Source organism: Saccharomycodes ludwigii, chromosome I (assembly GCF_020623625.1).
Source record: "Saccharomycodes ludwigii strain NBRC 1722 chromosome I, whole genome shotgun sequence".
NCBI classification, from domain to species: Eukaryota; Fungi; Ascomycota; class Saccharomycetes; order Saccharomycodales; family Saccharomycodaceae; genus Saccharomycodes; species Saccharomycodes ludwigii.
Genome location: NC_060200.1, coordinates 1257088 through 1283514, shown reverse-complemented (window position 1 = coordinate 1283514; position 26427 = coordinate 1257088). Strand labels below are relative to the sequence as shown.

At 30.2% G+C, this 26427-nt stretch overlaps 10 protein-coding genes across 10 annotated transcripts; 4 read left to right on the top strand and 6 right to left on the bottom strand.

Moving 5' to 3' along the window:
• Positions 1-220: 220 nt before the first annotated feature.
• SCDLUD_000538 (uncharacterized protein) lies at positions 221-1735 on the top strand (the record flags this gene model as incomplete). Its single annotated transcript, XM_046078446.1, has 1 exon — positions 221-1735. One exon carries the CDS (start codon positions 221-223, stop codon positions 1733-1735), a length of 1515 nt encoding a protein of 504 aa, XP_045936867.1.
• A 104-nt stretch (positions 1736-1839) lies between these two features.
• ASA1 (Asa1p) lies at positions 1840-3327 on the bottom strand (the record flags this gene model as incomplete). Its single annotated transcript, XM_046078447.1, has 1 exon — positions 1840-3327. One exon carries the CDS (start codon positions 3325-3327, stop codon positions 1840-1842), a length of 1488 nt encoding a protein of 495 aa, XP_045936866.1.
• Positions 3328-3725: 398 nt separating this feature from the next.
• On the bottom strand, positions 3726-5957 carry SHE3 (She3p; the record flags this gene model as incomplete). The annotated part of the gene is made up of 1 exon (XM_046078448.1): positions 3726-5957. The coding sequence occupies one exon, from the start codon at positions 5955-5957 to the stop codon at positions 3726-3728; it is 2232 nt and encodes a 743-aa protein (XP_045936865.1).
• A 930-nt stretch (positions 5958-6887) lies between these two features.
• On the bottom strand, positions 6888-8567 carry SRP54 (RNA-binding signal recognition particle subunit SRP54; the record flags this gene model as incomplete). The annotated part of the gene is made up of 1 exon (XM_046078449.1): positions 6888-8567. One exon carries the CDS (start codon positions 8565-8567, stop codon positions 6888-6890), a length of 1680 nt encoding a protein of 559 aa, XP_045936864.1.
• Positions 8568-8998: 431 nt separating this feature from the next.
• On the top strand, positions 8999-11521 carry CCZ1 (Ccz1p; the record flags this gene model as incomplete). The annotated part of the gene is made up of 1 exon (XM_046078450.1): positions 8999-11521. The coding sequence occupies one exon, from the start codon at positions 8999-9001 to the stop codon at positions 11519-11521; it is 2523 nt and encodes an 840-aa protein (XP_045936863.1).
• Positions 11522-11603: 82 nt separating this feature from the next.
• On the bottom strand, positions 11604-12341 carry SCDLUD_000533 (uncharacterized protein; the record flags this gene model as incomplete). The annotated part of the gene is made up of 1 exon (XM_046076701.1): positions 11604-12341. The coding sequence occupies one exon, from the start codon at positions 12339-12341 to the stop codon at positions 11604-11606; it is 738 nt and encodes a 245-aa protein (XP_045936862.1).
• A 2942-nt stretch (positions 12342-15283) lies between these two features.
• Positions 15284-17152, bottom strand: AGP2 (Agp2p; the record flags this gene model as incomplete). The annotated part of the gene is made up of 1 exon (XM_046078451.1): positions 15284-17152. The coding sequence occupies one exon, from the start codon at positions 17150-17152 to the stop codon at positions 15284-15286; it is 1869 nt and encodes a 622-aa protein (XP_045936861.1).
• A 1169-nt stretch (positions 17153-18321) lies between these two features.
• Positions 18322-21066, top strand: SCDLUD_000531 (uncharacterized protein; the record flags this gene model as incomplete). The annotated part of the gene is made up of 1 exon (XM_046076971.1): positions 18322-21066. One exon carries the CDS (start codon positions 18322-18324, stop codon positions 21064-21066), a length of 2745 nt encoding a protein of 914 aa, XP_045936860.1.
• A 554-nt stretch (positions 21067-21620) lies between these two features.
• Positions 21621-24776, bottom strand: HSL7 (protein arginine N-methyltransferase; the record flags this gene model as incomplete). The annotated part of the gene is made up of 1 exon (XM_046078452.1): positions 21621-24776. One exon carries the CDS (start codon positions 24774-24776, stop codon positions 21621-21623), a length of 3156 nt encoding a protein of 1051 aa, XP_045936859.1.
• Positions 24777-25597: 821 nt separating this feature from the next.
• CKS1 (cyclin-dependent protein kinase regulatory subunit CKS1) lies at positions 25598-26002 on the top strand (the record flags this gene model as incomplete). The annotated part of the gene is made up of 1 exon (XM_046078453.1): positions 25598-26002. One exon carries the CDS (start codon positions 25598-25600, stop codon positions 26000-26002), a length of 405 nt encoding a protein of 134 aa, XP_045936858.1.
• Between the last annotated feature and the right edge of the window lie 425 nt (positions 26003-26427).

Sequence of the window (26427 nt, the reverse complement as noted above, 5' to 3'; positions counted from 1 at the left end):
CATATATCAAATTCATACACATACACATACTTATAAATATACATATCTACTCATACACCTATATATATATATATATATATACACATATATATAATTACAATTGATTAAAATTAAAATTGTTATAATAACCCTTAATTATTAATTCAAAAAAAAATAAATAGCAAGGCACAATAATAAAATTCTTTCGGTCCTAAGCCATTCACATTAGATTAAAAATATTATGAAAAATTCATTGCTTTTATCATCATCATCTCTAGAAGGTGATCCTTCTTCAGCAACCCATTCCTCTTGTCCCAGGCCAATTCGAGTGGCAGTATTGGGCGGTAAAGGTTGTGGCAAAACCTCATTAGTCACAAGGTTAACACTTAACTTAGTACATGAAGTTCATTATCCAACCAGAAAACAAAATAACTGGTTGTTCTCATTTGAGCCAAAGACAGATTTGTCCAAATGCATATTGGATGAACATATTCATGATAGATTGGGTAGAACAGATAAACAATTGGTAACTTGCTGCATTTTCCCCACTCCACAACTATCACCTCATCTCTTATTATCACCTCCTCTATACGATAAGATTTTAACTAATTTTACCAATTTAAAAAAAACGCAACAAGGATCTAAATCCAGTTATTACAGCTATTGCTTTGATGATAGAGATAAAATATGCTTTAAAAAAGAGAATAAATACTACTATTACTTAGATCCTGATAAATTGGATGAGGGTGAGCTAGAAGCATTGCAAACAGAAAATGTTAGAAGTAACTCCACAAATAGCATCATGAAATTGGGATCTGATTTACAGCCCTTATATAGCGACTCAACTGTGTCCACCTGTGCTAGCAGTAATAACACATTGCATAATATAAAGCATGGAGATAGTATGCATTTATTACAGATGAATTACTTCCACCAAATGAAACTACCTTCCAATTATGAACCTCCAATTATTTCCCCAATCCCCGTAGACATTATAGACACCCCGCCATTTGACCCGGATATGGTCGTTCCCTTCTTAGAAGTTTCGCTATTTAGAAATTTAGGTAAAGAGTATTTACACGGCCTAGCTGATGAACCAAGGAAACCTGTCAGTACAACAAGTTTGATAACTGCTAGTGGCGCCAGTGAACTAAACGGCAAGATAGACTGTTATTTGCTAGTTTATAGTTGTTTCCCAGATGACGTAGACCCACCAGATTATGACAGTACACCAGCGAGCAACAATTCAACTTCTTCTCCTCTTCATAATTCTACCAGCAGTGTCTCTTCCAACGTTAAGAAAAAATCGCCACTAGATCTATTAGTCAATATCAGACAGACTATAGAAGAAGCTTGGAAAGAATATTATAACTATAAAAAAGGTTGGGACTCTGGCGCAGAAAGAGATGTTTATTCGATAATGTACAATTTGAAAAAATTATGGAAAAGTGGTGCATCTTCATCTTCATCACTAAGAGGGGGTACCACAGATACAAAAGATAACGGCGGTACACGTAACTCTTCTCTTCTTAAACTCAGTCATGATTCACCACCGCCTTTTATAATTGTAGCAACGCATTGTGCAAGTCCATTAAGTTCTCCCGTTTTACTTGAAATGGGGAGAGAATTAGCAACCGAATGGGGTTGTGGTTTTGTTGCTGTTGATAGTGTTATAGATTATAATATAGACGAAACTTTAAGTGCTGCTATTAGAGAGGTTGTTGAACGGGAAAAATATTTAGCGTCCTTGAAATAGTATAAATATATGAACACATTGTCATTTAAAAACAACACAAGTAAGCATAAACACACACACAGACACACACATATATATATATGTACATGTCATGATATATTTATTTAATAGGTAAGTTTATTTACAGATATAGTCCCATCTTCATAGCCTAAAATAATCCATGTATTTTCCATGAGATATTTTTCTTTTTTGTATCTTAATAAAGAAATGTTCTTTTGTTTCTCATTGTCGCTAAATATGTGATTTGCTTGGGATAACACACAAACAGCGCCTATCTTTACATAATTATTCCGTTTTGTCTTTAATCTGCTATTCCCGTTGTCAATATTCTCATCGTTAAAGTTATGAATGGAATCAAGTGGAATAATAGAAACATTGCTTTTCATCTTACCGAGCCTTCTTAAAACTTTTAATTGAGAAACATCTATAATATTATCAGTATTATTGATCATATTGTTGTCACCAATTATTTTACAGATAAATAAGGAGTTGGACTCCCATGTGTTATAGCATAATAAATTTTGATTAATGGAAAAAACATTAGCTACACTATATTCTTTACTACGAGTGCCCATGCTATATTTCGTAATTTTATTCGACACAAGGTCATACTTGTATATAAACCTATCTTTGGCTTTACCAATCATAATTCTATGATCTTCAAAATCATAGTGGATCGATAAAACCGGTTCACTTTTGAAATCGTCTGATAATATCATATCTTTATTGAATATATCTTTATATGTTAAAGCATTCAATCGATCAATATTGGTATCGTGAATTTTATAGTTTTTTATAAAAGTACAATCAACTAATATGCATGAACCATCTTCATAACCTATGACAACACTATTGATGTCTGAACAATATTCCAATCTCATAACTACTCCCCTATTATTCCTATTAGTATCGTCAGTTCGTTGAGTCAATGGGTGTGTACAATTGAAGTTTATACTTTCATATATTCTTTCTAAATGTTTAGTAAATGGGTTTATTTCGTAAATATCTATATTTTCTGAATTTTGTGTATTACAACACCAAATAATGTACGGAGCTCGGTCGCTCTTTGTTCTTACTCCTATTCTGTTCTCATACACTATCAAATTACTAAAATTCAAAGTGTTTATGGGCATTTCCCATAAAAATCCATTCTGTTTTTCACTGTTGTTGTTCCCGTTTACATTATTAACCATGTTATTTACTTGATAGAATTTTAAAGTATGGTTTTTAGATTGGACATATAATATTAACGAACTTAATTCATTTTGTTCCTTGATTAGTGGTTCGTATTGCTTGTCGTAATCTACAATATATTCGCAATTTGGATAGAGTGACAAAGTACCAATTGATATAATACTGGAATCACTAACTTTCCAAGTATTAATTGGTCTCCTTGTAATCAAATTCCATTGTATTAGTACACCATTTGCATCACCGCTAAATAAGGTATGTAAAGTTATCTTCATCAGCGACGATTGCTGTGTTGAGAAAACTCCATTAACAGCGGTATTTGGTACAGTTATTTTGGTGTCATGTATTGCTGTTATCCTTGATTTATGATATCTTAAGGTGAATGTATCTATTTCGATCATTAGAAAATAGAATACACTTTCGATATGGTTGTATCTTTGAAGATGCTCGCTTCTGCCATTATGCAAACTTTGGGTACATATAATCAAATTTATATTTTTTTGCAAAAATAAAAAAAAAAAAAAAAAAAAAAAAAAAAAAATATATATATATATATATATTATATATACTGCTGTATCAAATTCAAGAATATGTCCGCATAACACTTGACAAATGTATAACTTTTAGAAGATCCAACAGTAACAAGAAAGTGTGTGCGAATCGTGATCAGCTTGATCTTATATACATAAAAACGAGGAGAGGAGGAAAATAAAAGATTAAACAAAATACACAGGACCATAACTAAATTATTATACACCAGTTAGTCTAATAATATCAGTAAAAGGTAATATAATAATCATTACTCAAATCTTAAGCTATTCCTCTTGATAGATGTGCTTCTTTTCAACCCAGTATTTGATGCTACCCTTCTGTGTGCGGTGTTATTGTAATTATTAATTAATGTGCTAGCACTATTTGTATTGTTACTGTTGATATTAGTGCCATTATCATTATTATTTGGAAAGCTAAATTCAAACCCATTGGCAGCACTGCTATTGCTAAAATGACGACTACTTCTTCTACTATTACTGGTGCCACTGTTGACGCTTCCACTACCATTAGTAAATGCTTTACTTGGTGGCGGTGATTTCGAAGGGGGAGAAACAGTAGTGTTTAAATTTGCACTCAGTTTTCTTATGGAACCACTTCTCTTGAAACCAGGTAACATACCCTCGGTACTAACACTCTCCGATGATGATGATGATGGCGGTGGTATTCTAATGCTATTATTAACCGCAAAGTTTGGATGACTAGGGCTTCCGCCATTTATGCTTGATGATAATGCCCTTAAATGTTGCGCACTTTCATTATTAGGATCAATATTATATACACCAGATGCACCGTAAAAACTACTTCGTTTCCCCACATTCGATTGAGCCGCAGTGTTATTGATAGCGTTATTGTTGCTGCTATTATTAAAAGTGGTTGGTGAGGCCAGAGCGGGCGTCGATAATGTGTTTGAAATGAGATTAGAGGGTATTGAATTGCTAATATTATTGCTATCATTTGTGTAAAAGGGTGATGATGAAAAATTAGAAGACGATGTCGTTGGAGCCGCTAAAGTAGATGTAAATGAAGGATGAGCTTTTACAGTGGGTGATTTAGGGGTAGAAAAATTCCTCAATTTGTTAATTCTTAATGGTCCCTTGTCATTACTGTTGTTCGTATTGTCGTCGGCTACAGTGGATGCAGATACACTTTGTGGTTGTGCTTGATGATGAGAATGACGTGGTTGTTTTTGCTGTTGACGTTGCTGTTGTTGCAAACTTTGCAGTTGTTGCAACTGTGAAATGTGCTTCTGTCTTACCTCGTATAATTTTTCTTTCTGGGCATCCAGTGCTCTCTTTTTGGAATACAATTTTTCAGATAAATTAACCAATTCTCGTTGAAAATCACCGTCATTATTAGGATCATGTTGATTTCTGAACTTTTTGTCCAAGATAACACTCATTTCTTTGGCGAATTTCAAAGTCATATCAACAGATTCTTGATACACTATTTCCAAATCATCACCTTTGTCAGCTTTATCACTTAAAATACTTAATTGGTTACTCAATTCATTGAGCTGCAAACCAACTTCATCTCGAAAAACGGAATAATTAGATTCATATTTTCTGTAATTCTTCTGTAAACTATCGTCCAATTTAACAATCTTATTCAAGTTTTCTAGTAAAACTTTTTCTTGATTTTTGGTTAAATCCACCAATGTCGTTTTTAACTTGCTAATTTCATTCTCATAGTGTTTCTTATAGCCAGATTGGGCATCTACTAAAGCATCATATTGTACTTTAATCATTTCTAATTCGTTAACCAATTTCGATTCGTTCCCACTTTTATCCTTCATTTCATTAGATAAAGTTTTATTTTCCTCAGAAATTTCTTTATATTTTAATTTTAGCTCCTTCAAATCTTGTTCTAACTCTTTGTTTCTCCTAGTTTTCCTATTCAATACGGAATTCAAATTTTCATTTTCATGTTTTAGCAAATTAACTGTTTCAGTCTGTTTTGCATCTTTTAGAGTAGCTGCTTCTAACCTGTTCAACAAATTATTGGATTGCAATGTTAACTGAAGATTAGTAGACGTTAATGTATCAACTTGTTGATGTAAAGATTCAATAACTCTTGTAGAGGAAGAAGAAGAGTTAGTAGGAGTAAACATAATATTATGAGGCGTAGGAAACGTATTGTTGTCATTAGCATTGCCATTATTATTCTTAACACTACTACTACTCTCACGCCTCATATGAGGAGAAGCATTTTCAGTGGAAGTGGCACCAGAACGGCTTTTTTTTTTTTTTAAACGGGGAGAACTGTTATCCATAGTGCTAATAAAATTTCCATGTTGCTGATTGATTTTGAGAACATCATTTGCACCGAAAATATCATTGTTGTTCCCATTGGTGGGGGCGGAAGCATTACCAGTAGACACAGGAATATTGGTATTGTGTTTTGTAGGTGTTCCAAAGAGATCAGCGGAATGAAATTTTGAAGTAATTTTCGGCGGAGAAGCCTTGACTTGATTATCGTTCATATTGAGTAAAATGCTTGATTATTTGTAAATTCGTAACAATAATAATATATATATATAGATATATAAGTAAATGAAATTAATAGTTAACTTTTATCCTCGTATTACTTATTATGCAACGTTTTTTTTTTTTTTTTTTTCTTTGCCTTCTTATTTAGCTTTTTCTTTCCGTTTTTTATTTAAAAAAGTTGAATATATGGCCTGGATAAAATAAAGTAAGTGATTGTTACACAAATAGTGGCAATTTTTGGTCTTAGTATGTCTAATAATTTGATATTAATAAAAGTATCTTATTTTTTTTTTTCTCTCTTACTGGTAATAATTAATGTTCAACAATCGTAAGATCAGAATTGTTTAAAAAGGAAAATGAAAGAAAAAAAAAAATTTTCTTGTTCGTTCTTGTTCTGGATCTTTTTTTTTTTTTTTTTTTTTTTTTTTTACATGGCAAGAAAAATCTATTGCAACATTTCAACCAAATTAAAATCCAATCACGTGGTAGTTATGTGTTCTTGTACGTAAAAAGTGATAAAAGGTATTATATTGGACCGGGTATGTTTTTCTTGAAAAATGGGAAATATTCAATTACGTAATAATTTACTTAGCAAATAATTTTTCTATTGCTGATTGTTTAAATAAAAAGGAGTTAAATTGGAAAGAATAACTATTAAATTTATATTGTTCCCGGGTAACATATATATATTTTATTTTTATTTTTATTTTTCTAATACGTAAACATAATAGTGAATTAACCCAATAACCAAAAAGCACGATATTCATAATAAAGTAACGTTAAAGATATTTTCAATGAAAATAATAAATTAAACAAAAACATACACAATATATTGTACAAAAAATGATTTATAGACTACTTCTAATAAAATAAATAAATATATATGTATAAAAAGTAAAACAAGTCTATATCGCAATCATTAATTAAAATCCAAAAGGATTGGGCATACCACCGGCACCACCCATCGATGGAAACATACCGCCTGGTCCGCCTCCGTTTTTGGCAAACTCTTTGGCCATCGCTTGTATTTCAGGATTTTTCATCATACCCATCATATCACCAAAGTTAGGCATACCACCAGCTCCACCAGCTCCACCAGCTCCCGGAAAATTAGGCATATTACCACCAAACTGCTTCATCATTTTCTGCATCATCTGTGGATTCTTTTGCATCATTTGCATACGCTGTTGCATTAGCTGCGGAGACATACCATTGGCACCCCCCATTTGTTTCATAGCTTCTTGTTGTTGTATGTTTTGTGCAGTACTTTGTGACATTTTTGCCATCATTTGATGTTGCATCAATAACATTTCTACCTCAAACACACTAGTACCACTACCACGAGCAATTCTTACTATTCTACTAGGTTCTTCGATAAAACATCTACCGTCACTTTCCAATTCTTTTTTAGTCATGCTATCCATAATGTATATAGATTGTTTCACAACTTTAGAAGCATTATCCATAAAATCGGTGTTACCACCATCAGCACCGCCAGACATGGCTTGAGCAGCATTATTCAACCCGGGAATCATCTGTGCTACATTAGACAATGGACCCATTTTCATAACTGTTTGCATTTGTTTCTGGAAGTCCAATAACGTAAATTTCCCCTTTTTAAAATTTTCCATCATCTCCTGAGTATCTTTTTTATTTGTAACAGAATTTAAAATATCTACGAACCCTTCTATATCACCTAATCCTAACAATTTCTGGATAAAGGATCTAGGGCTAAATTTTTCAAAATCGTGCATATGTTCACCAGTACCTATAAAAATAATTGGTGTATTGGTAGCAGCAACAGCAGAAATGGCACCACCACCTTTGGCGTGCCCGTCCATTTTGGTTAATATAATGGCACCAAAGTTAGCACTTTCTTTAAAAGCTTTAGCTTGTTGCTCAGCTGCTTGACCTATGGAGGCATCCAAAACCATAATAGTTTGATTTGGCTGAACAACACTAGAGATTTCCACCATTTCTTGAAATAGTGCTTCTTCTTGCTGATGTCTACCAGAAGTATCTACTATAATGATTTCAAATTTTTCCTTTTTAAATTTAGCCACACCATCGCTAGCTACTTTAACAGGATTTGGCTCAGTGTATGAACCATAAAATGGGATATGAGCTTTGATAGCGTTTTGCTTCAATTGGTCAAAAGCACCTGCACGAAAGGTATCTGCGCAAACTAACCCAACTTTAAAGCCTCTCTTGGCATAATAGACAGCCAATTTGGTACATGATGTGGTTTTACCTGAACCTTGCAACCCAACAAACATAATCACATTTGCCTTCTTTTTTTTAGCTTGAAAGATGACATCTTGTTCTTTGCAATCAACTAAATTGCATAATTCGTCAAAGACAACCTTTTGAATTAATTTTTTTCTTTGTGATGGTGGTAAATTGTGTTTATTATTGCTTAGTAACTCATTTCTTATATTTGTACGTAAACTAGACACTAGCCTGATATTGACATCACTTTGCAATAATGCTGTTGTTATAGTTTTTAGCATGGTGTCTACGGTAGTCGTATAGTCATCCTCGGTATCTGATAATGCATTATTTACCGCATTATGGATCCGTTTTCCTAAATCAGCTAAGACCATGAGTTTTTTTTTTTGTTTATTTGTTTGTTTGTTTGTTTTTTGGACAGAGTAATTTTTTTTTTTATCTTTATTTTTGGTTTTTTCTATTAATTTGCTTGTAACCTGTCTTTTTGACAAAGTGGCTATGGTCATAAATTGGATTTTTGCTTGATCCATTACATTAAAATATTACAGAAAAAAATTTTTTTGTTCAAAAAAAAAAAAAAAAAATTTACTTCGCACTTCATTTGTCCATATTGAATTCGGACTCGTTTTTTTTTTTTTTTTTTTTTTTTTTTTAGTTTTATTTTGTTTTTTCTTGTTGTTAATATTTTTAAAAAAAATATCTAATATTATAATAAAAAGAACTGAAAATAATCAGTTAAAAATAACATAGTTTATAAACTAGTTTGATACTGCAGGAGGATCATATTTGCAAGGTTTTTAACACAATGACAAGTAATATACTACTGTCTTTAGACTATTTGGCGATATTCAGTCCATCTTTAAGTCAAAATGAAGATGATACTTATAAGCAATTATTACTATATTATACGTTCCCTAAACAAACTATATTAGACACCGATAATAACAATACCAGTGAGGGTGCTGGCGATTTTGATATTAATGATAGAAATCCCTACAATACGTGTACCAGTGATAACAAGAAGAAGAATATTGTCAACACTGAAGACATTGAAGACTGTGCCATTGATATTAATGAAAAGTTAGCCACAATTGGTATAATCCAGGGTTTGTGGAATTTCTATGGGAATTTTATAGATTGTAAAAACAACAAAAACGATAGTAGGGATAGAAATACGGAAAAATTAGGTAATAACGGCGAAGATGACTTTCAAATAGTAACTTTAAGTAGTTCAAATTATATAATAACATACCGTGCTTTAAATATTGATGGTCTCCAAATCTACATAACTATATCATTAAAAACTGCAAATAAGAATATGTGTTATTATATTAAAAATAAATTGATCCAATCTATTTCAATATTTGAATTTTTATATGGTCCATTTATAACTCATTTAACTGGTGGTACAATGATCTGTAATACCAACACCGATATTTTAACTTCTACAGATACCATTATCGCAAATTTCAGGACTTCCAAATTGACAGATAATTTAAATGAATTTTATATCCCTTTTTGGAATAATACTATAAAATCAATACATATTTTGCCTTCGATATTAATGACCAATCCCAATTCATATAAAATCTCAGAATATCAAATACAAACTGAAAATTACACCTGGGATTCAATGCTAAACAATGAAATTTTATTGAGAGAAGAAAATTATTTAAATATAAAAGATATTTTGGTCTATAATATTCCACAAAGAGATGTCGTTATTACTGGTGATGTTATAACTGCCACCGATAATATAAAGAATTTGGGGTTCATCAGAAATTTTAAATATGACAATAAATCCATATCGACGATTTCCAACTGGTTATACAATTTATTCTACGAGAGAATCCTTACAGGTGGAAACACGGCCACTTCTGATCCTAATTCTAACAGTAATTCTGGTAGCACACATAACAATACCTTGTCTGATATCACTGGAAGATTGGTGCATAATATTTCCTTACCTTTACAATTTGCTTATGATGCTGTTCATGAAGTTGGAAATATGACCGGTGTGAGTACCAGTTTATCTTTAATAACTGATTATTTGCCAATACCAGGTGGTGGAGATAATTTTTCGGCAATAGGTGCTAATGTTCCTGCCACTACAAGCAGTGATAACGGTAATAATAATGATAATAATAATAATAAAACTGATAATGATAATGATAATGGTAATAATAATATTGCAAACAATAATACAGGTGGTAATGGTACTATTAGTGGTGGATTAGAAGAAACAAGCGTTTCTTCTAATCCCAATAGTATGACTTGTCACACTAACTTTATAATATCACCTTTCAGAAATAATTTGCCAGACGTTTATGTTGAATTCGACGAGGACAATATCCTAAGAAGCAAAACAAATGCAAAAACAAATTACAAACTTTTGATGTGGTGTTATAACAGTATCATTTTAATTTTTATAATTGATCACGATTTCGAGTTAATTTATGATAAAAATTATTTGACGGAATTGGATAATACTTTAATAAAATGTTTTTCTAGTCAAGATAATAGTACGAATAATATTAACGATAACGCTACCAGCGACTATGACTTTAGTTATTATTTCTATAATTATGATACCAAACAATGTTTTACATCAATACCTTTCCTCGCGGACAAACAAGATGAGAGTAATAAAAACAAGAATAATGACCATAATAATCTTAGTGAATCAAATTCCGAAAATACTTCATATTTAATCAAATCATTATCTTTACTTTCCTTTGGGAAATATTCCACCAAAACCAATACGGCAAGCGTTGATACTACTAACAGAGGTGGCGCCAATACTGACTTTTGCAAAAATGATGTCCCTTCTCGAAATATCAATTTTTTAAGTGAATTAGATCAAGGGAAACTAAACGAGTTAAATAAATACTTGTGGTCAATTATCTTGAATAATCACGAGCTAAGAATAGGCGGTGATAACAGTAGTGCAAAGAGTAATATTGAAGATGATGCCAAGATAATTAAACTGGACAATGGATTATTATGTTACATAGAAAATAACGCGAATTATCAGTTATTAATAGTGAAAAATTGGTATAATAAAAATGGTAAAGTAGGCAAGAAAAATAAGGATAAAATTGATCTCAAACTTTACGAGTCAAATCAAAAAAATATCATTAATAATAATAATAATAATAATAATAATAATAATAATAATAATAATAATAATAATAATAATAATAATAATAATAATAATAATAATAACAGTACTATAAAATCGGCCCTATTCAATAATTTAGGCTCTGATGTTGTTAATTGGTGGAATGACAAACAAGAAACCTTTTTTTCTAAACTACCTAATGAATAAGAGATAAAATATAGAAGAGCGTTTCGTTATTCATTAATTATGAATATATAACATTAATATACATAAAACTGTATAAAATTTACTAATAGTCATAGATTTCGCCTGAATTCAAATCATGCAATAGCAATAGTTTTTCATAAGAGTCTATCAAACTGCGAGTATTGTAATTATTACTGGTTGCAGCATTATTCTGCGTAGCACATTTGATGTTACTGGAGAATGGAAGATGTATCACCTTTGTGTTTACCGGAGCCTTCCATGTGTTATTTATTGCAGTTGAGCTGGAATTGGTGATAGTAATGGTATTAGCAGTAATATCAGTATTATTGGTCAGAACATTAGATAATCTTTTTTTGTAAACACGTTTATCAGTATTGAAGTGACGGTTATTTTTATACGTATAGTTCTGGTCAGTATTTGCGGGATTGCTTTTATTGTCATTAATACATTTTTTTTTTGATGATCGAAGTATAATTGTCCTATGCTTAATATTATTGTCATTATTAGTAGAACTGCTGTTGCTGGGACATAAACAAACTGAATGGTTGTTAGTGTTTGTACTGCCATTATAATTTAGTGAAGAAGAAGAAGAAGAAGAACCAACAGTGCCACTATCGACACTAATCATACCCAAGTTTTTCAAACAATGTTGAAAATCAAATAATTCATTTAATTTCTGTAATGCAATATCCTTATATTGGTTTTGCTCTATAAAATGGTTTGTTTTTTTTCTGTTACCTTTATCGTCACTCTCGTTGCTCTTGCTTTTCTTATAAATGGCTGTGCCAGCAGTATTGTTATGATTAAGTTGACCGCACATGGTACAAAAAGTTTCTTATGTAGATTTTTTTTTTAATTAGCATACAAATATCTTTACTTCTTCGATTCTACTTTGAAAGTTGTTCATTGCAAAAAATCGAATGAAAAGGGGGGGAGGGGAGAATTCGATGTCGAAGTAAGTACGATATGAAATGAAATGGAAAAAAAAAGAATTTTTTTTTTTTTTTGAAGACCTTCTCTCTATTTATACGTATTAATTAACAATATGAAAAGAAAAAGGAAAAAAGAAAAGAAATAGCTTATCATAATCGATATTTACTTCAACTGGTGGATTAAATTTAAAGATAGTTTTCAATTTATTCTTGTTTGGTTTTCACGTGTGTGAATGTCGCCTTTTTTTTTTTTTATTTTTAATTTTTTTTTGTATTAGTAATTGGCAGCAGCAATAAACACATTGAAAGATTTTAGTAGCATCATTGATTTTTTTTTTTTTTTTCTCTCCAAAAAATATGTGTTCCAGTAAATAATAAGTTTATTTTGAGACACATACATTGATTCAAGTACATGATAGAGAATATCTATTATAGAGGTAGCAGTACCAATTGGCCAAATGGGAACATGAATCACAATATAATAAAGTTGATTAATAACCAAACTCTCCATATACAGAGATAACTACTCCTTATTACTCTTCTCTCTTCCACCCTCCGAGTTTTCTTGTATTTACTCATTAATCATTTTCTTATCTTTTTCAATTTATTACGCGCTGAAAATTGAAAAACTCAAATTAGCGGTTCAAGTATTGACCCGATTATTGTGACTCTCAATGATTGTGACCGTCCTTTCTGAGTGATTTTAATTTACCAATATTTTTAGAGATTAAAACAAAAGAAGAAAAAAAAAAGTGTGTTTGTCTGCGAATGCTAAATGGTTTAATTTTAAGAAAAAAAGGTGTCAAAAGAAGAAAAGAAAAATAGCCTTATCGACAAAAAAGAAAAAGTTTTTTATTTTCGCGAATTTACGACAGTGGTTTTTCTCCGTAGTTTTTCTCCGTAGTTTTTTTTTTTTTTTTACTTTTTCGGTATGAACAAAACAAGATAATTTGTAAATTTTTTATTTGAAAGAAAGCTACAAGATACCGCCAGTATCAAATATAAGAATAGAGTCTTAATCTCTGAAGATAAGAAGTAGCCAATGAAACATGCAAAATTAAAATAGGAACAGAAAAAGAAAAAGAAAAAAAGATAAGATAAACGAAATGCTAATTATTATAATCCTACGTAACTTTTTTTTTCTTGTTATTAATAGCCTTAAATGGTGGCTATAGTACCGCAGACGGAAGTGCAAATCCGACTATAATAATTCTTAAAAAAAAAAGAAAAAAAAGAAAAAAAAGAAATGAAAAAATGAAAAGGTGTGTTTATATCAGCTATATATGTAACATCATAAAAAAAAAAAAAGGGAAAATACATTTATGCGCGAATATAGATTTTTTTACTACGGTAAAATGCGCTCTAAAAAGTAAAAAGAAATTGGATGTAGTAAGTGTATGTGTGCCGTGTTTCACCAGAAATGTTCATTAAAGTAATAGCGTAGCGCCTTGGTGGCAAATATTTGTGAAGGAGATAAGAAATCCTCAAAAAGGTTAAAATCAGGATCCCTTCTTTTCCAATTTCCAAAAAGGAAAAAAAAAAAAAAAAAAAATTAAATTGAAAAGATGAGGTAAAACCCAAAGCGTAATTTGTAAAAAGATCCATATTTACAGATGGCCCTAATTGTTAGGCTGTTGGCATTTTCCGAGAGTTTCCAATTCGCCAATTATAAAAATTCTTGTAAATTTTTATTTTTTTTTATTTTCGCTGAGGAAATAAAAATGTTTCAGAAGGTAGCTCTTAGCGCGATCTCAGTATAACAATTAAAATGTTTTCTTTTTTTTTATTAAATACAAAAAAAAAAAAACTACATAGTAAATTAATAAATTACATCAGCTCATCGCGGCATGGGAATAAGTCAAGATAAAAGCATTTTTCTAATGTGAAAATGGCAATTGATCGCGTTTAATTAACGTACTATTACTGACTGTTTTCTTGGCAAATAAAAGTCTTTTTAAAGGCAGCTTAAAAAATCTTATGTGTCTCGCGGCAAAGGGTAGAAGAGCTTTTGAAAGGGCAATTATTGTTCTTAGCGCTTTGTTGTTAACAATATTTTACAAACTCATTATTAATGAAAAAAAAAAAAATAAGCAAAAAAGAAAGAAAAAAAAATACAGCAAACAGAGTTTCACTAATTTTTACTTTTGATCCACAAACTAAGGATATTGTTTAAGGCAATGGTATTATCTCTAACGTTTTTTAATGGTAAAACAATAACTTTAATTCTTTTAACTTTTTCCTCTAGTATTACTACTTATTTCATTGGTAATATTAGTATAATTAAAGCCTTTTTGTATTTAATCAGCTGATATTATGTATAACATCACAATAAAATAAGTCAAAGGCTTGAATAAAATAAGTCAAAGGCTTGAATAAAAAAGAAAAATACGCGGCATTTTAAATGTTTCATGAGAAAGGTGTAATGCTAATAGCACCATCTAATTATTGTTGTTTTTTTTTTTGTTTTTTTTTTGTTTTTTTTTTTTCCTTTCTCACTTGTTTTTAGGGAAAGACTAGATCATGAATAGATAATAATAATAAAGTAGCAATATGGTTATTACTTAGTACTATAAGCTTAAATTTCCAAAACAAAAACTATATGATTAAAAGGTATGGAAATATGTTGTTTTTTATATCCAAAAAAAAAATTTTTTTTTTTTTGTCATTGTTATTATTATTGAATAGTAGTTTATAACAAACTAAGTAATGATTAATTATGCACTTAAAAACACACCTAATTACATTTAAAAAAAAATAATTGAGAAAATAAAAATTACGGGAAGTTTCATCTAGACAGAAGATATAAAAAAATAAAAATAAAATCCTTTCCTCACGTTCTATTACTGATGCTATTATTATCACAACTGTCCAATCTTTCTACTTCTTCTATATTAAAACGTTCTAATACCTTTTTCTTATTGTCAGCAATAATAGACGGATCTTGCTCCATTATTATACTATTGCTGCCGTTAGTAATCTCGCCATTGTAAAAAAATCTAAATCTATCAAAACCGTGATCCAGTTCGTGCAGTTCGATTTCTTTTAATCCGGTGATTAAATCAACCTTATCTAATGGAACGAATTTATCATTTCTCCCCATTTTGAAGTAAAATAATTTATAAAATAAATAAATGCCAATATCAATGAAAACCATTATGTAACAAAACAAAAAATCCCTGATATTCCAATTTTCTTTGAAGAAAACAGAATAACCTTGTAAAAAAATCATAACAAAAGTACATACGCAACCGAATAAGGCAGTGTATGGCTGGCCCCAATATTTAAATGGTAAATCTGGTAATTTAACCCCCATTTTAAACTTCTGATAATTGTAGCTTGCTCTAAATTTCAAATATATGATGCATAAAATGAAAAAATTAATTAATTGAGAGGCTGTTATAAAATTAATAATCCAATTTAATACAATAGCACTATTTTCACCCAATTGTAAAAAACTTAGCGCACCCCAACATAACGAAACTAATACGCAGTATATCGGGACACCGTACCTATTACATTTGGTGAAAATTTTGGGAACGTATCCGTCTAATGCCATACCATATAATGATCTACTTGAACAGTAAGTGTATGCATTACCTGCACTAAACGCAGCTGTAATTAACGCTGCATTAACTATATCTGGCAAGACTTTAATTTTCAAATTATTCATCGCAATGACATAGGGAGAACTACCTGCACCTGGCCTAGACTCATTTATAGCTGCTGTCAACGATGGATCTGTACTATTACAAACAATTCCAATACATAAACACCCACCTAAAAATAACACAGTTAATCTAATGAAAACTTGTTTGAATGCAATAGGTAATATTTTGCGAGGGGTTTTGGTTTCTCCAGCAATCATTGAGACGTATTCTGGACCAGCAATGGTAAAACTACCTTGAATAATACATGCTAGTAACCCCTGGAATATATAAACACCTTCACCGTGATTAGGATCAGTTGGTGCTATCCCAGTTGGATAATACTTTTTAAAAGAGTTTTTTTTAAAATTACGAAAACCATAGGCATCTCTTAATGGGTTGCCACCACACATTGTTATTAAAGTGAAAAAAAATAATCCAACAGCTAATATTATTTTCCAAAGAGCTAGCCAAAATTCAATCTCACCGTAGTATCTAACCGCGAATATACTTATTAGTAAATACAAGGCTACCTGAACACATAGTGGAATAGCGGGACTATAATCGGTTCTCCAATAGTGTATGATTGTATTAACAGCCACAATTTCAAATGGAATTTGTACACATTGTAAAAACCAAAAATTCCAAGCAGCCATTCGTCCTAATGATTTATCACAGCATCTTTGGGCCATTCTTAAAAAGGGTGAATTTATTGGTAAGTAACAAACCATTTCAGCTGTTGATACCGTTATTGCCAAAATAGGCAGACACCATATTGCAAATCCCAATAATAAAGATCCGCTACCACCATGATACAACGCTTTGCCTATACTTACAAACAATGCAGTCCCTATAATACCTGAGATACTAATAAGTTGAACATATCTATTAACCAATTTACGCTGGACGTTATATTCAATAGGAGTCTCGTACTCATCAAAGGAATCTGTTGTATTGATACTTATACTATTGGTTCTTGTGGAAATACAATTAATACTTTCTGTAGCGATTGTTTCTGTATTTATATTATTTTGTTTTATTTCTCCAGGCAACATGCTTGTATATGTATGTATATTATTTTTTGTTTTTTTTTTTTTTTTTTTTTCTCAATTTGTTTTTATATATAATTTTACTTGAGTAGCATTTTAGTAAATTTTAATTATATTTATAATTATTGAAGTTAGCTGTTTGGTTCACTTTTAATTTTTAACTTGTTTTTAAAAAAAAAAAAGAAAAAAAAGAGTTATTAAGTGGTTTATTATAGATTAAGCATATAAAGGGAAGGGTCACGTATTTTTTATTACTATTATGTATAAGATATAAACTAAATGTAAGATAGCATTTAAAAAAAAAAAAAAAAAAAAGGTTTATCACAAGGATAATGTGGAGGCGAGGCGAGGGGAAGGGGAGAGGGAGAGGGGAGATGGGATAAGTGGAAAGAGAACAAAGGCAGTTGATAATACCAAATTTCAAAAGAAGTACGGCTTTCCTTACATTTATTACAACTTACAAAAATGGGAAAATAAAATACTTTCTCCATCTGTCCATTTAGTAATAATTATTTTATCCATGTAAAAAATCTCTTTTCTTTCTCTTCTTTTCTTTCCATTTAATGATTCTAAAACCAAACAAAACTTTATTAATAATAATAATAATCGGAGAAACATTTTGTTTGTTATCGTTTATTGTCTTTTTTCATTGATTTATTTTAGCAGAAAAGAGTTGAAAGTGACAGAGCACGTGCTATAAATATATACATCATCTAAAATGTCCGGATATACAGCTTTCAAATTGAACTTTTCCGAATAAAACTTCTCTCCTCTTTCTCTCTCTCTCTCTCTCTCTTTTGTTTACTGTTAACTATTAAAATTTGTAATTTACTTAAAAATAATTTCCCCCACATAATAATAAATAATATTATTAAAAAATAAACAAAATAATCTCACATTGTTATTTTTATTTTTTATATCATATTCTACGAAATTAACAAACCTATTTAACAGGAAAAAAAATTATAAAAAAAAAAAATATAAACATTTTATTCAATATTTAATATTTAGACTAACATTTTTTTTTTCCATCAAGTTTAAACTTTACACTGAAACTCTAAGCTTATCCTTTATTTTTTTTATGTTTAAAGTGTTTAAACGCTTGTACCTTTTTAGCTCAAAAGAAAAAAAAAAAAAAAAAAAAAAAAAAACCACCAAAAATATAAATAGCAACTATGAGCTATTTATCATGTGAAAATAATATCATGTCTATTAATACAACCGCCACTTCAACACTAGCGAACACTGATGACACAACAACAATAAATAAAAATGTACAATTAATTAAATCTACATTACCACAAGAATTATCAGAATTAGACAACAATGAAGATAAAGAAGAGTCACAAACCCACAAAAGCACGTGGTTAAAATTGTTACAACTCATAACGTCATCAGATATCGAACCAAGTTCGGAAGATAGACTGAAATTTACTCAAGAACTAAAAAATAGTTCTCATCATTTATCAAAATTGTTAAACGATAAATCTGAAACCGGAGTTACGCTTTTAATTTATTCTATTGTGTATAATAAACCAAGTTATATCGAACTATTGTTATTATCCTCTTATTCTGATGCCGATCATGTACTCGATTTAAATTTATACGATAACATTGTTGGGTATACTCCGCTGATGTGGTGTTTTGTATTGCAAAACAAAGACTGTCTATTGGAATTATTGAATAACGTTGATGATATTGATTTCCAGTTAAAAAGAGATTCACTCACTGCTTTTGACTTATTGATACCTAATACGTCCTTTTATAATTTTGTAGAAGATCACAATTTATTACCCCTGCTAACGCCAACTGGGACGGCACTTAATGGTGCCCACACTAGTATTGATATTCACAATAATGCTTCCTTTAACAACGAACACGATCCTGTTTTAGACTCTATTGCGTTACAAACTGCGGGTTTACGAATAAAATCAGAAGATTTGTTTAAACCATCATCGCCCAATAAGCATACATTGGACCGTGCCTCTAGTATTAACATTAATGATGATTTTACAGACACCATGCTTTTCAATTACGATAAATTAGAGCCAGATCAATACATTATGTTTGGAGATTACGATATTTCTGCTATATTAGAATATTTATTGAAATTACCAGTTAAACACCAACATAAGCCTATTATACCTGCATCGATTGTTTTTCAATGCATTAGATATGCGGACAAATCATTAAACAGTGAGACTTTGGTAAATAACTTTATTGATCTATGTATTACTAAAATATTGTCCACTTCTACAAACACTAAAAGTGGTGTAGTATCTAGTACAACCAAGGATGACAATGTCAATAGTGGTGATGTTGTCTTACAATCTTACTGGTTGGGATGCTTTAATATATTGTATTATCATCTTTTGAAACAAGATAATTTTTTTAAAAAATATCCACAAGTATTGCAAAATTTAGTTATTGGTAGTAGATCGTTAATGATTGAATTATGCTACTCTATACATTCTAGGGTTGTTCCATTAATCCAGACCACTATATTTGATTACACTACATTAAACCAAGTCAAGGAAACTTTATACAAAAAAGATTGGAATTTTTTCAAGAAAAGCGGATCTAATAGCACTAATGGTACAAACGAAACTGCTGCACCAAACACGGACTGTCCTGTAAAAAAAAAACAAAATAAGGATTCTTATGATGAGATATTAAAAATGTTATACCCACCAACTTTAGAGGAACAAATGAAACCCTCTCCAATGAAAATCGTTCAGGTTTATAGTGCTCTAATTTATGTGTTAAACTTAAATTCTGTACATGAGCTAATTTCACAACAGTGTTTGTCACTTGTAATGAAGTGGTTCAACGCGGTCACCTTTAATTCGATTATGAAAAATAAGTCAAGGAAATTTTTATGTAGAGCCAAAGCTATGCAAATCAGGTTGAATTTAAGTGTTATACAAGATTGGGTTATGGTGAATAATTTGACACCTTTCAAACCCACTGTCTCTATAGATGAATTTATGTGGGATCGATTTCCTTACACTTTAATACAAAATCTAGCAGATATAGATCTGGATAACCAAATGGAACTAAACAAAAAACTAAAATTTGTAATCCATGCATCCAGCAAAGCGAAAGTGTTGAATGAGACCAATTCTTTATTTTTTTACCAATCCTTCATTAAAATTGCCAGTATTCATTTGCAACCCCTACTTCAAATCTTGGAGTGGTTACAAGTAGCAACAACTTTGAAAGATGAGGAATCATTAAATGCAACATTAAAATTGTTGGATTATTTGAAACCACAACAAATTTTGAAAATTATGGACAGATATAGGTACGAAATTGATGAACCCAATTTTGCATTTAAAAAACAATTAAGAGCAAAATTAAAAAAAAAAAACAGGTTAAGTTTCACATTTTCAAGAAGCAATGGTAATAGCAGCACACTCAGTCACAGTATTAACAGCGATGATTACTTGAAAGAGGATGAAACACCAATTGGTATTGCATTACCTACCTTGATTGAACTATTACCATTGTACGGTGGAACGTCTGATTATTCTCCTTTACTACCGATAGAAATTCAGGATGAGCTTGATTTACTTCTAGAAAATAATAAAAATATACGAGAACAGAAGCAGAATGACTATAATAACAATAGTTCTGGCAGTGATTATGAATCTTATTGTACTGATAATCAAGAGGAAAATCATGGTAATTTCGAAAATAATGTTACAGGAAATCCAATAGATAATGTCAGCGAACGTTTTTTTGATAATCAAGAAGTAGAAAAAACTGGACATGACACTCACGATAACTTTTCTATTTCATTTAAGGATGATAAAGGAAAGGCCGATATTTTTAAGGAGCTAAATGTTCCATCTGTAGCTGCCACTAAAAGACAATCTTGGATTCAACCAACGCCAGAAATCGAAGAAAATCCATGGTAATGGTGTTTTATTTATATCTATATTATGTATATATATATATATTTTTTTTTTTTTTTTTTTTTTTTGGTTTCTTCATTTGGATAATTAACATTAAGAAAATAAGCCCATCAAATATGTTCCCCCCCCCATGATTCTCTTCGCATCTAAGTGAACTATTCAAATTCTATGCAATAATATACCTTGTACTAGGAGTTAAAATTTTTTTGTCTAAAATTGCTAATCTTTTTTCTTTCTTTTTAGCCATCCAATGCCATTTCACCTTATTCCGCATATATACTTTATATTATCAAATTTGTTCGCGTCATTATATCACTTTTCCATCTAAAACAATATAAACAATCCAAGATATAAGTGAAATAGCCAATGGTTATAACATTTAATAAGAAGAGAGGAAATACATATATATATATATATATATATATATTTATATATTGGCATGTGATGATTAATTTTATATCCGCGTAAAATTTATCTTTTATTAGTACCTTCTTTTTCATCACATTATTCTTGTTTTCTTTTATCTTATTTGAGATCAACAGCCATAGATCTTCCAACTAAATATATATTTTTTCGTAGCAACTTTTTTTCGGAATAGAAAAAAATTTACCTCCACAATTATGCAAATCTATACCACCCATTACAACTCTCAGATGATATTCATCAATACTTGTATTTCCAATACTAGAATTATTAATATAAGTGGCATTATTATTATTATTATTATTATTATTATTATTATTGTTGGTGTCGTTTTTGTTGTTATTATTGTCTCTATAAATTGAATTATTACTATTACTATTATTACCGGTATTATTATTAATAGTAGTGTTGTTATTATTGTGCTTGTACAAATTTTCTTGTTTATGCAGATCAACATGTTTAACTGTAAGGTTTGAGGTTAAGCTTTCTTCAGGTTTAAACGTCTGCTCTTTTAAATTAGTAACCGAAGAGTGCTCTTCTTCTTCATATGAAGTTATAGTAGTAACACTCTTATTATTATTAATATTTAAATTAAATGATGGCCTAGGCGTAGTCAAAATGTGATTTTTAGTTTCTTTGTCCAATTGATTTGAAATGGATAGTGAATTGAGTAAATTATGAACATCTTGAATACTTTGCCATCCAGTTTCTTGCATCTTGAAAAAGCCTGCATTTTCATCACTATTGTTACGTTTATGATCAGTACTATTATATTCTTCCTGATCTTCATCCTCTTCATTTATATCATCTTCAGTCTTATGGTTATTTTGTAAAATTTCTTCGTTATATTTCTTAGTATCTCTAGCACTGTACGCTGTTGATCTAGACATTTGTCTTGGTGAAGTACTATTAATATTGTTAATATTACCATTACTGGCAACGATCATATTATTATCCCTATTTTTAGCCAAAGAAGTGTTAAAAGATGATGAGGGAACATTATTGCGAAGATCCACATTATTTGTTACAGAATTATTTCCACAAACCAAATAAATATAGCTTTTAACTGTCCACTCGTACCATACTTTACTAGAGTCACTATTTCTTGTAAAATAAATTTCCAATTCTGTGTCGTCAGTGGTATAAATTGGCTGCTTTAAAGGGAAGAGCATTGGTGACCAAGATCTCATACCATCTGTATGTTTTAAATTCAGTTGCTGCTGCGAAAAAGTATCGGTGGTAGCATTGCTACGAACTCTATGATCCATAGTCGCAGTATTTTCATTGGATTGTGTATGCTGTTGCTTTAAAAATTTTACAGGCTTATGGTTAGGTAATATGGATAGTGTGACAGTATCCCTGTATAGATGTGCTGTGAAAACACCCAACAATCCATGCACTTCCCCCTTTTTTTTAATTTTAAAATAAGTTGTGGTGGATCTAGACAAAAATGTTAGCGAATATGCATCTTCTTCTTCCTCTTCCTCTTCATCTTCTTTACAATTTTCTTTATTGTTTACACTTTGGTTATTAGCATTACTATTCTTATGCGCTTGTGCATTATGAACAAAAGACCATACTTCATTTAATTTACTTGATAAAATACAATATGGAATATTGTGTAATACCCAAGGTGACTCAATATCTTTGTTGTTCCTAAAGGTACCAGAACTCTTTCTTAAAACTTGATGCAGCAATGGACACGAAACTGGTGCAATATACGAAGTGTATTTCCATGGAATGAAAATAGTTTGGGGAGTACTATAATATAATTCTAAATATTGCAATATCTCAGGAGATAATTCATTGCAACCAAATGATCCTAGTAATTCACTGATAATCAAATCAAATTTACAATTAGGTATCTGTAAATCACATATATTATCTTGTATAATAGTTACTTCATTGTTCCAGTTATGAAAATTTTTCTTCTGTAAGTATAAGACAGCTTGGGGATTTTTTTCAATAGCATATATTTTATATTCCTTAGGGCTGTAGTCTAATTTTTGCAAAACATCGTAGACTTTAGTAACTAATGGTCCCCTCCCAGCCCCTGCAACTACAATTTCTAGTGGTTCAATGTGATAATTTCTTTGATCACGAATGTCTTGTAATGCAGCGAAAATGGCCAATTCATATTGTTCATATTTGCTCGAATCTTGTTCGAAAATATGATAAACGTTATTGGAGAGATTTTCACTAAATGGTTTTAAAGGCGGCATTATACGTGGAATGAAAAAATCTTGTTCAAGAGTTAAAAAATTTGTATCGCTTTTGGTAGAATATATAATATCGGTATTATTAATAAACTTTGAATAAATTTTCAGTATTTTCTTGTCGCCTTGTTTTAATAAATAGTTGGTATATTCTAAGTAGGCTTTTTCTCCACCATCAATGTGATCTAAATATTTTTCCATCCCGTGCAATAGTATAATCAATTGGGAATTGGAATTTAATTGAGAGTATCCATTTATTTTTTGAAATTTAAAAATTATTTCTTGATTGAATTTGTTCAAAACAGGGAAGTTATATCTATTGGCTGGAAAAATGGATGATGATAATAATAAACAAGTGACTGGTTCTGCAATCCATCTTTCTACCACATAACTGGGTGTTTTATAGCGGGGTAATGCCAAGGAAACAGTCAAATTAGGGTGATAAGAAGCCATTTTACGAATATTATGCCACAATTCCCATGTAGATAAAGGATCTGAGTCTTCAAAAATGGGCAATGAAATCGACAGAATCGGAGGTGTACCTGTTTCTCCATTGTTATCCTCAACATCATTATTAGATGTTTTTTGGAGTAATCTTGAAAGCATTTGGGCATATTGTGTTAGATTGTTTAAGTTTTTAGGTGGTGCCAATATTAAAACTTCTATTCCGACAAATTTTGCATAGTTCCATTCATGCTGTAAAACTTGATAGCTCAATTCTCGAACAGCCACGTCATCACTTTCTAATTCAATCCATGAAGATATTAGTCCGATATGCAAATGAAATTTTGTGCTATTATCCTGTTGTTTATTTAGTGAAAGGTCATGCTGATTTTTAAAGTTTGTTTTTGGAGAGATGCAAAGTTCTTGTAATTGAGGAGCAGGCACATTTAATAAGTGAATAGATTCTTGGAAATTCAAATAATAGTTTCTTACAGTATCTTTGTATTTATTATTTGTAATGGGTATTAATAGATAATCATATTTTTTGCTATCTAACACATTCCAATTATCTTGAGCCATAGAAGTCGCATTCAATGGCGGTTTCACACCTACAAATACATTACTTCTCATAATAATCTTTATTTTATGTTTTTATTTTTTATTCTCTTGGTTTAGACAAGATTTTTATATTTATTGGGAAAAACAAAAAAAAAAAAAAAAAAGAGAATTTGAAAAAATATTAAAGAAAATAATAACAAGAAAAGGAAAAACGGAATGTGAGAGAAGGGAAAAATTCATTAAAATATTCGATTTTTAAAATGAAACTTTAAAAAAAAAAAAAAAAATTGACAAACAGGGAAAATTTTTTAATAATAATAATAATAATAATAAAAGATAGCCTTTTTTTCCTTTGTATTTTAATACTTCAAACAGAATTTGTTATTAAGGACATATTTTCTTGAAAGATGTGTGGGTGTTTAAATAATTGTGCAAAGTTTATTTTATAATAATAATAATAATAATAATAAATTAATCTTCCACATAAGAAATAATACACAAAATAAGGCTTTCACTTTATTACTAAATAATCCTTTTATAATGAGCCAAATCTGTCAAAATAAATAAATAAATAAATTAAATGTTTTTTTTTTTTTTTTTTTTTTTTTTGTATATGTCCGAAACCGTATAATTCCCGACACAATTTATTCACTTCTCCATTCCCGGTATTACAATTAATCAGAAAATTTCATCTCGCTGAAAATCTTCTCCGTTTTTTATATTTCGAATAGTTTTTTTGTTAATGGAAATCCATAAAAATATGAACACTTACACCAATTTATTCTGCACTTTTTTCTTCCCTTTAAAAGTGTTTTTATCACTAAAAAATTTCTAAATTAAGACACCATATAGCCACTAACAAAAAAAGAAAAACTCACAAATCAAGTAAACTAATGAGTTATTACGGTCATCACACTTTTCATGGCAGAAAACTAACAGATCAAGAGCGAACAAGGGTGTTAGAATTTCAAGAATCTATTCATTATTCACCACGTTATTCAGATGATACTCACGAATATAGACATGTTATGTTACCAAAGGCAATGTTAAAAGTTATACCATCCGATTATTTTAATGGAGAAACTGGTACATTACGTTTATTAACTGAAGATGAATGGCGTGGATTAGGTATCACCCAATCCTTGGGTTGGGTTCATTACGAGTGCCATGCGCCGGAACCACATATTCTATTATTTAAAAGGCCTATTAACTTTGAAGCTGAACTACATGCCCAACAAGCTGCAGCTGCAGCTGCCCTACAACACCATCAACAACAGCAACAGCAACAACAACAATAACAACAGCAACAATAATAATAGTAACAATCTCACGTATATAGATAAGATAATTATGTGTTGTTTAATGCCCGCACTTTTTAATCCTGAAAATGTATAAATCTATTTTAATAACTAGTTTCAGTTTATATCTTTCATATATGTATTTTCAGCTGAAATACAACTTCTCTTGTGTTATACTTTTTATGTTCAAAAAAAAAAAATTTTTTTTTTTATTAAATATATCAAAAAGTTGAAATCTGGATTCAAACTTTCCAAACTGAATCTAATTAGACCTGGGCGCTTATTTAAACAAGACACGGAAAAAAAAAAAAAATTAAAAAGAATAAAAGCAAAAGTAAACATTTTTTTTATATTGCTCTAGACGGAAAGAAAACGACTACTCTTTTTCTCTCTATTTTTTTTTTTTTTTTTTTTTTTTTTTAATA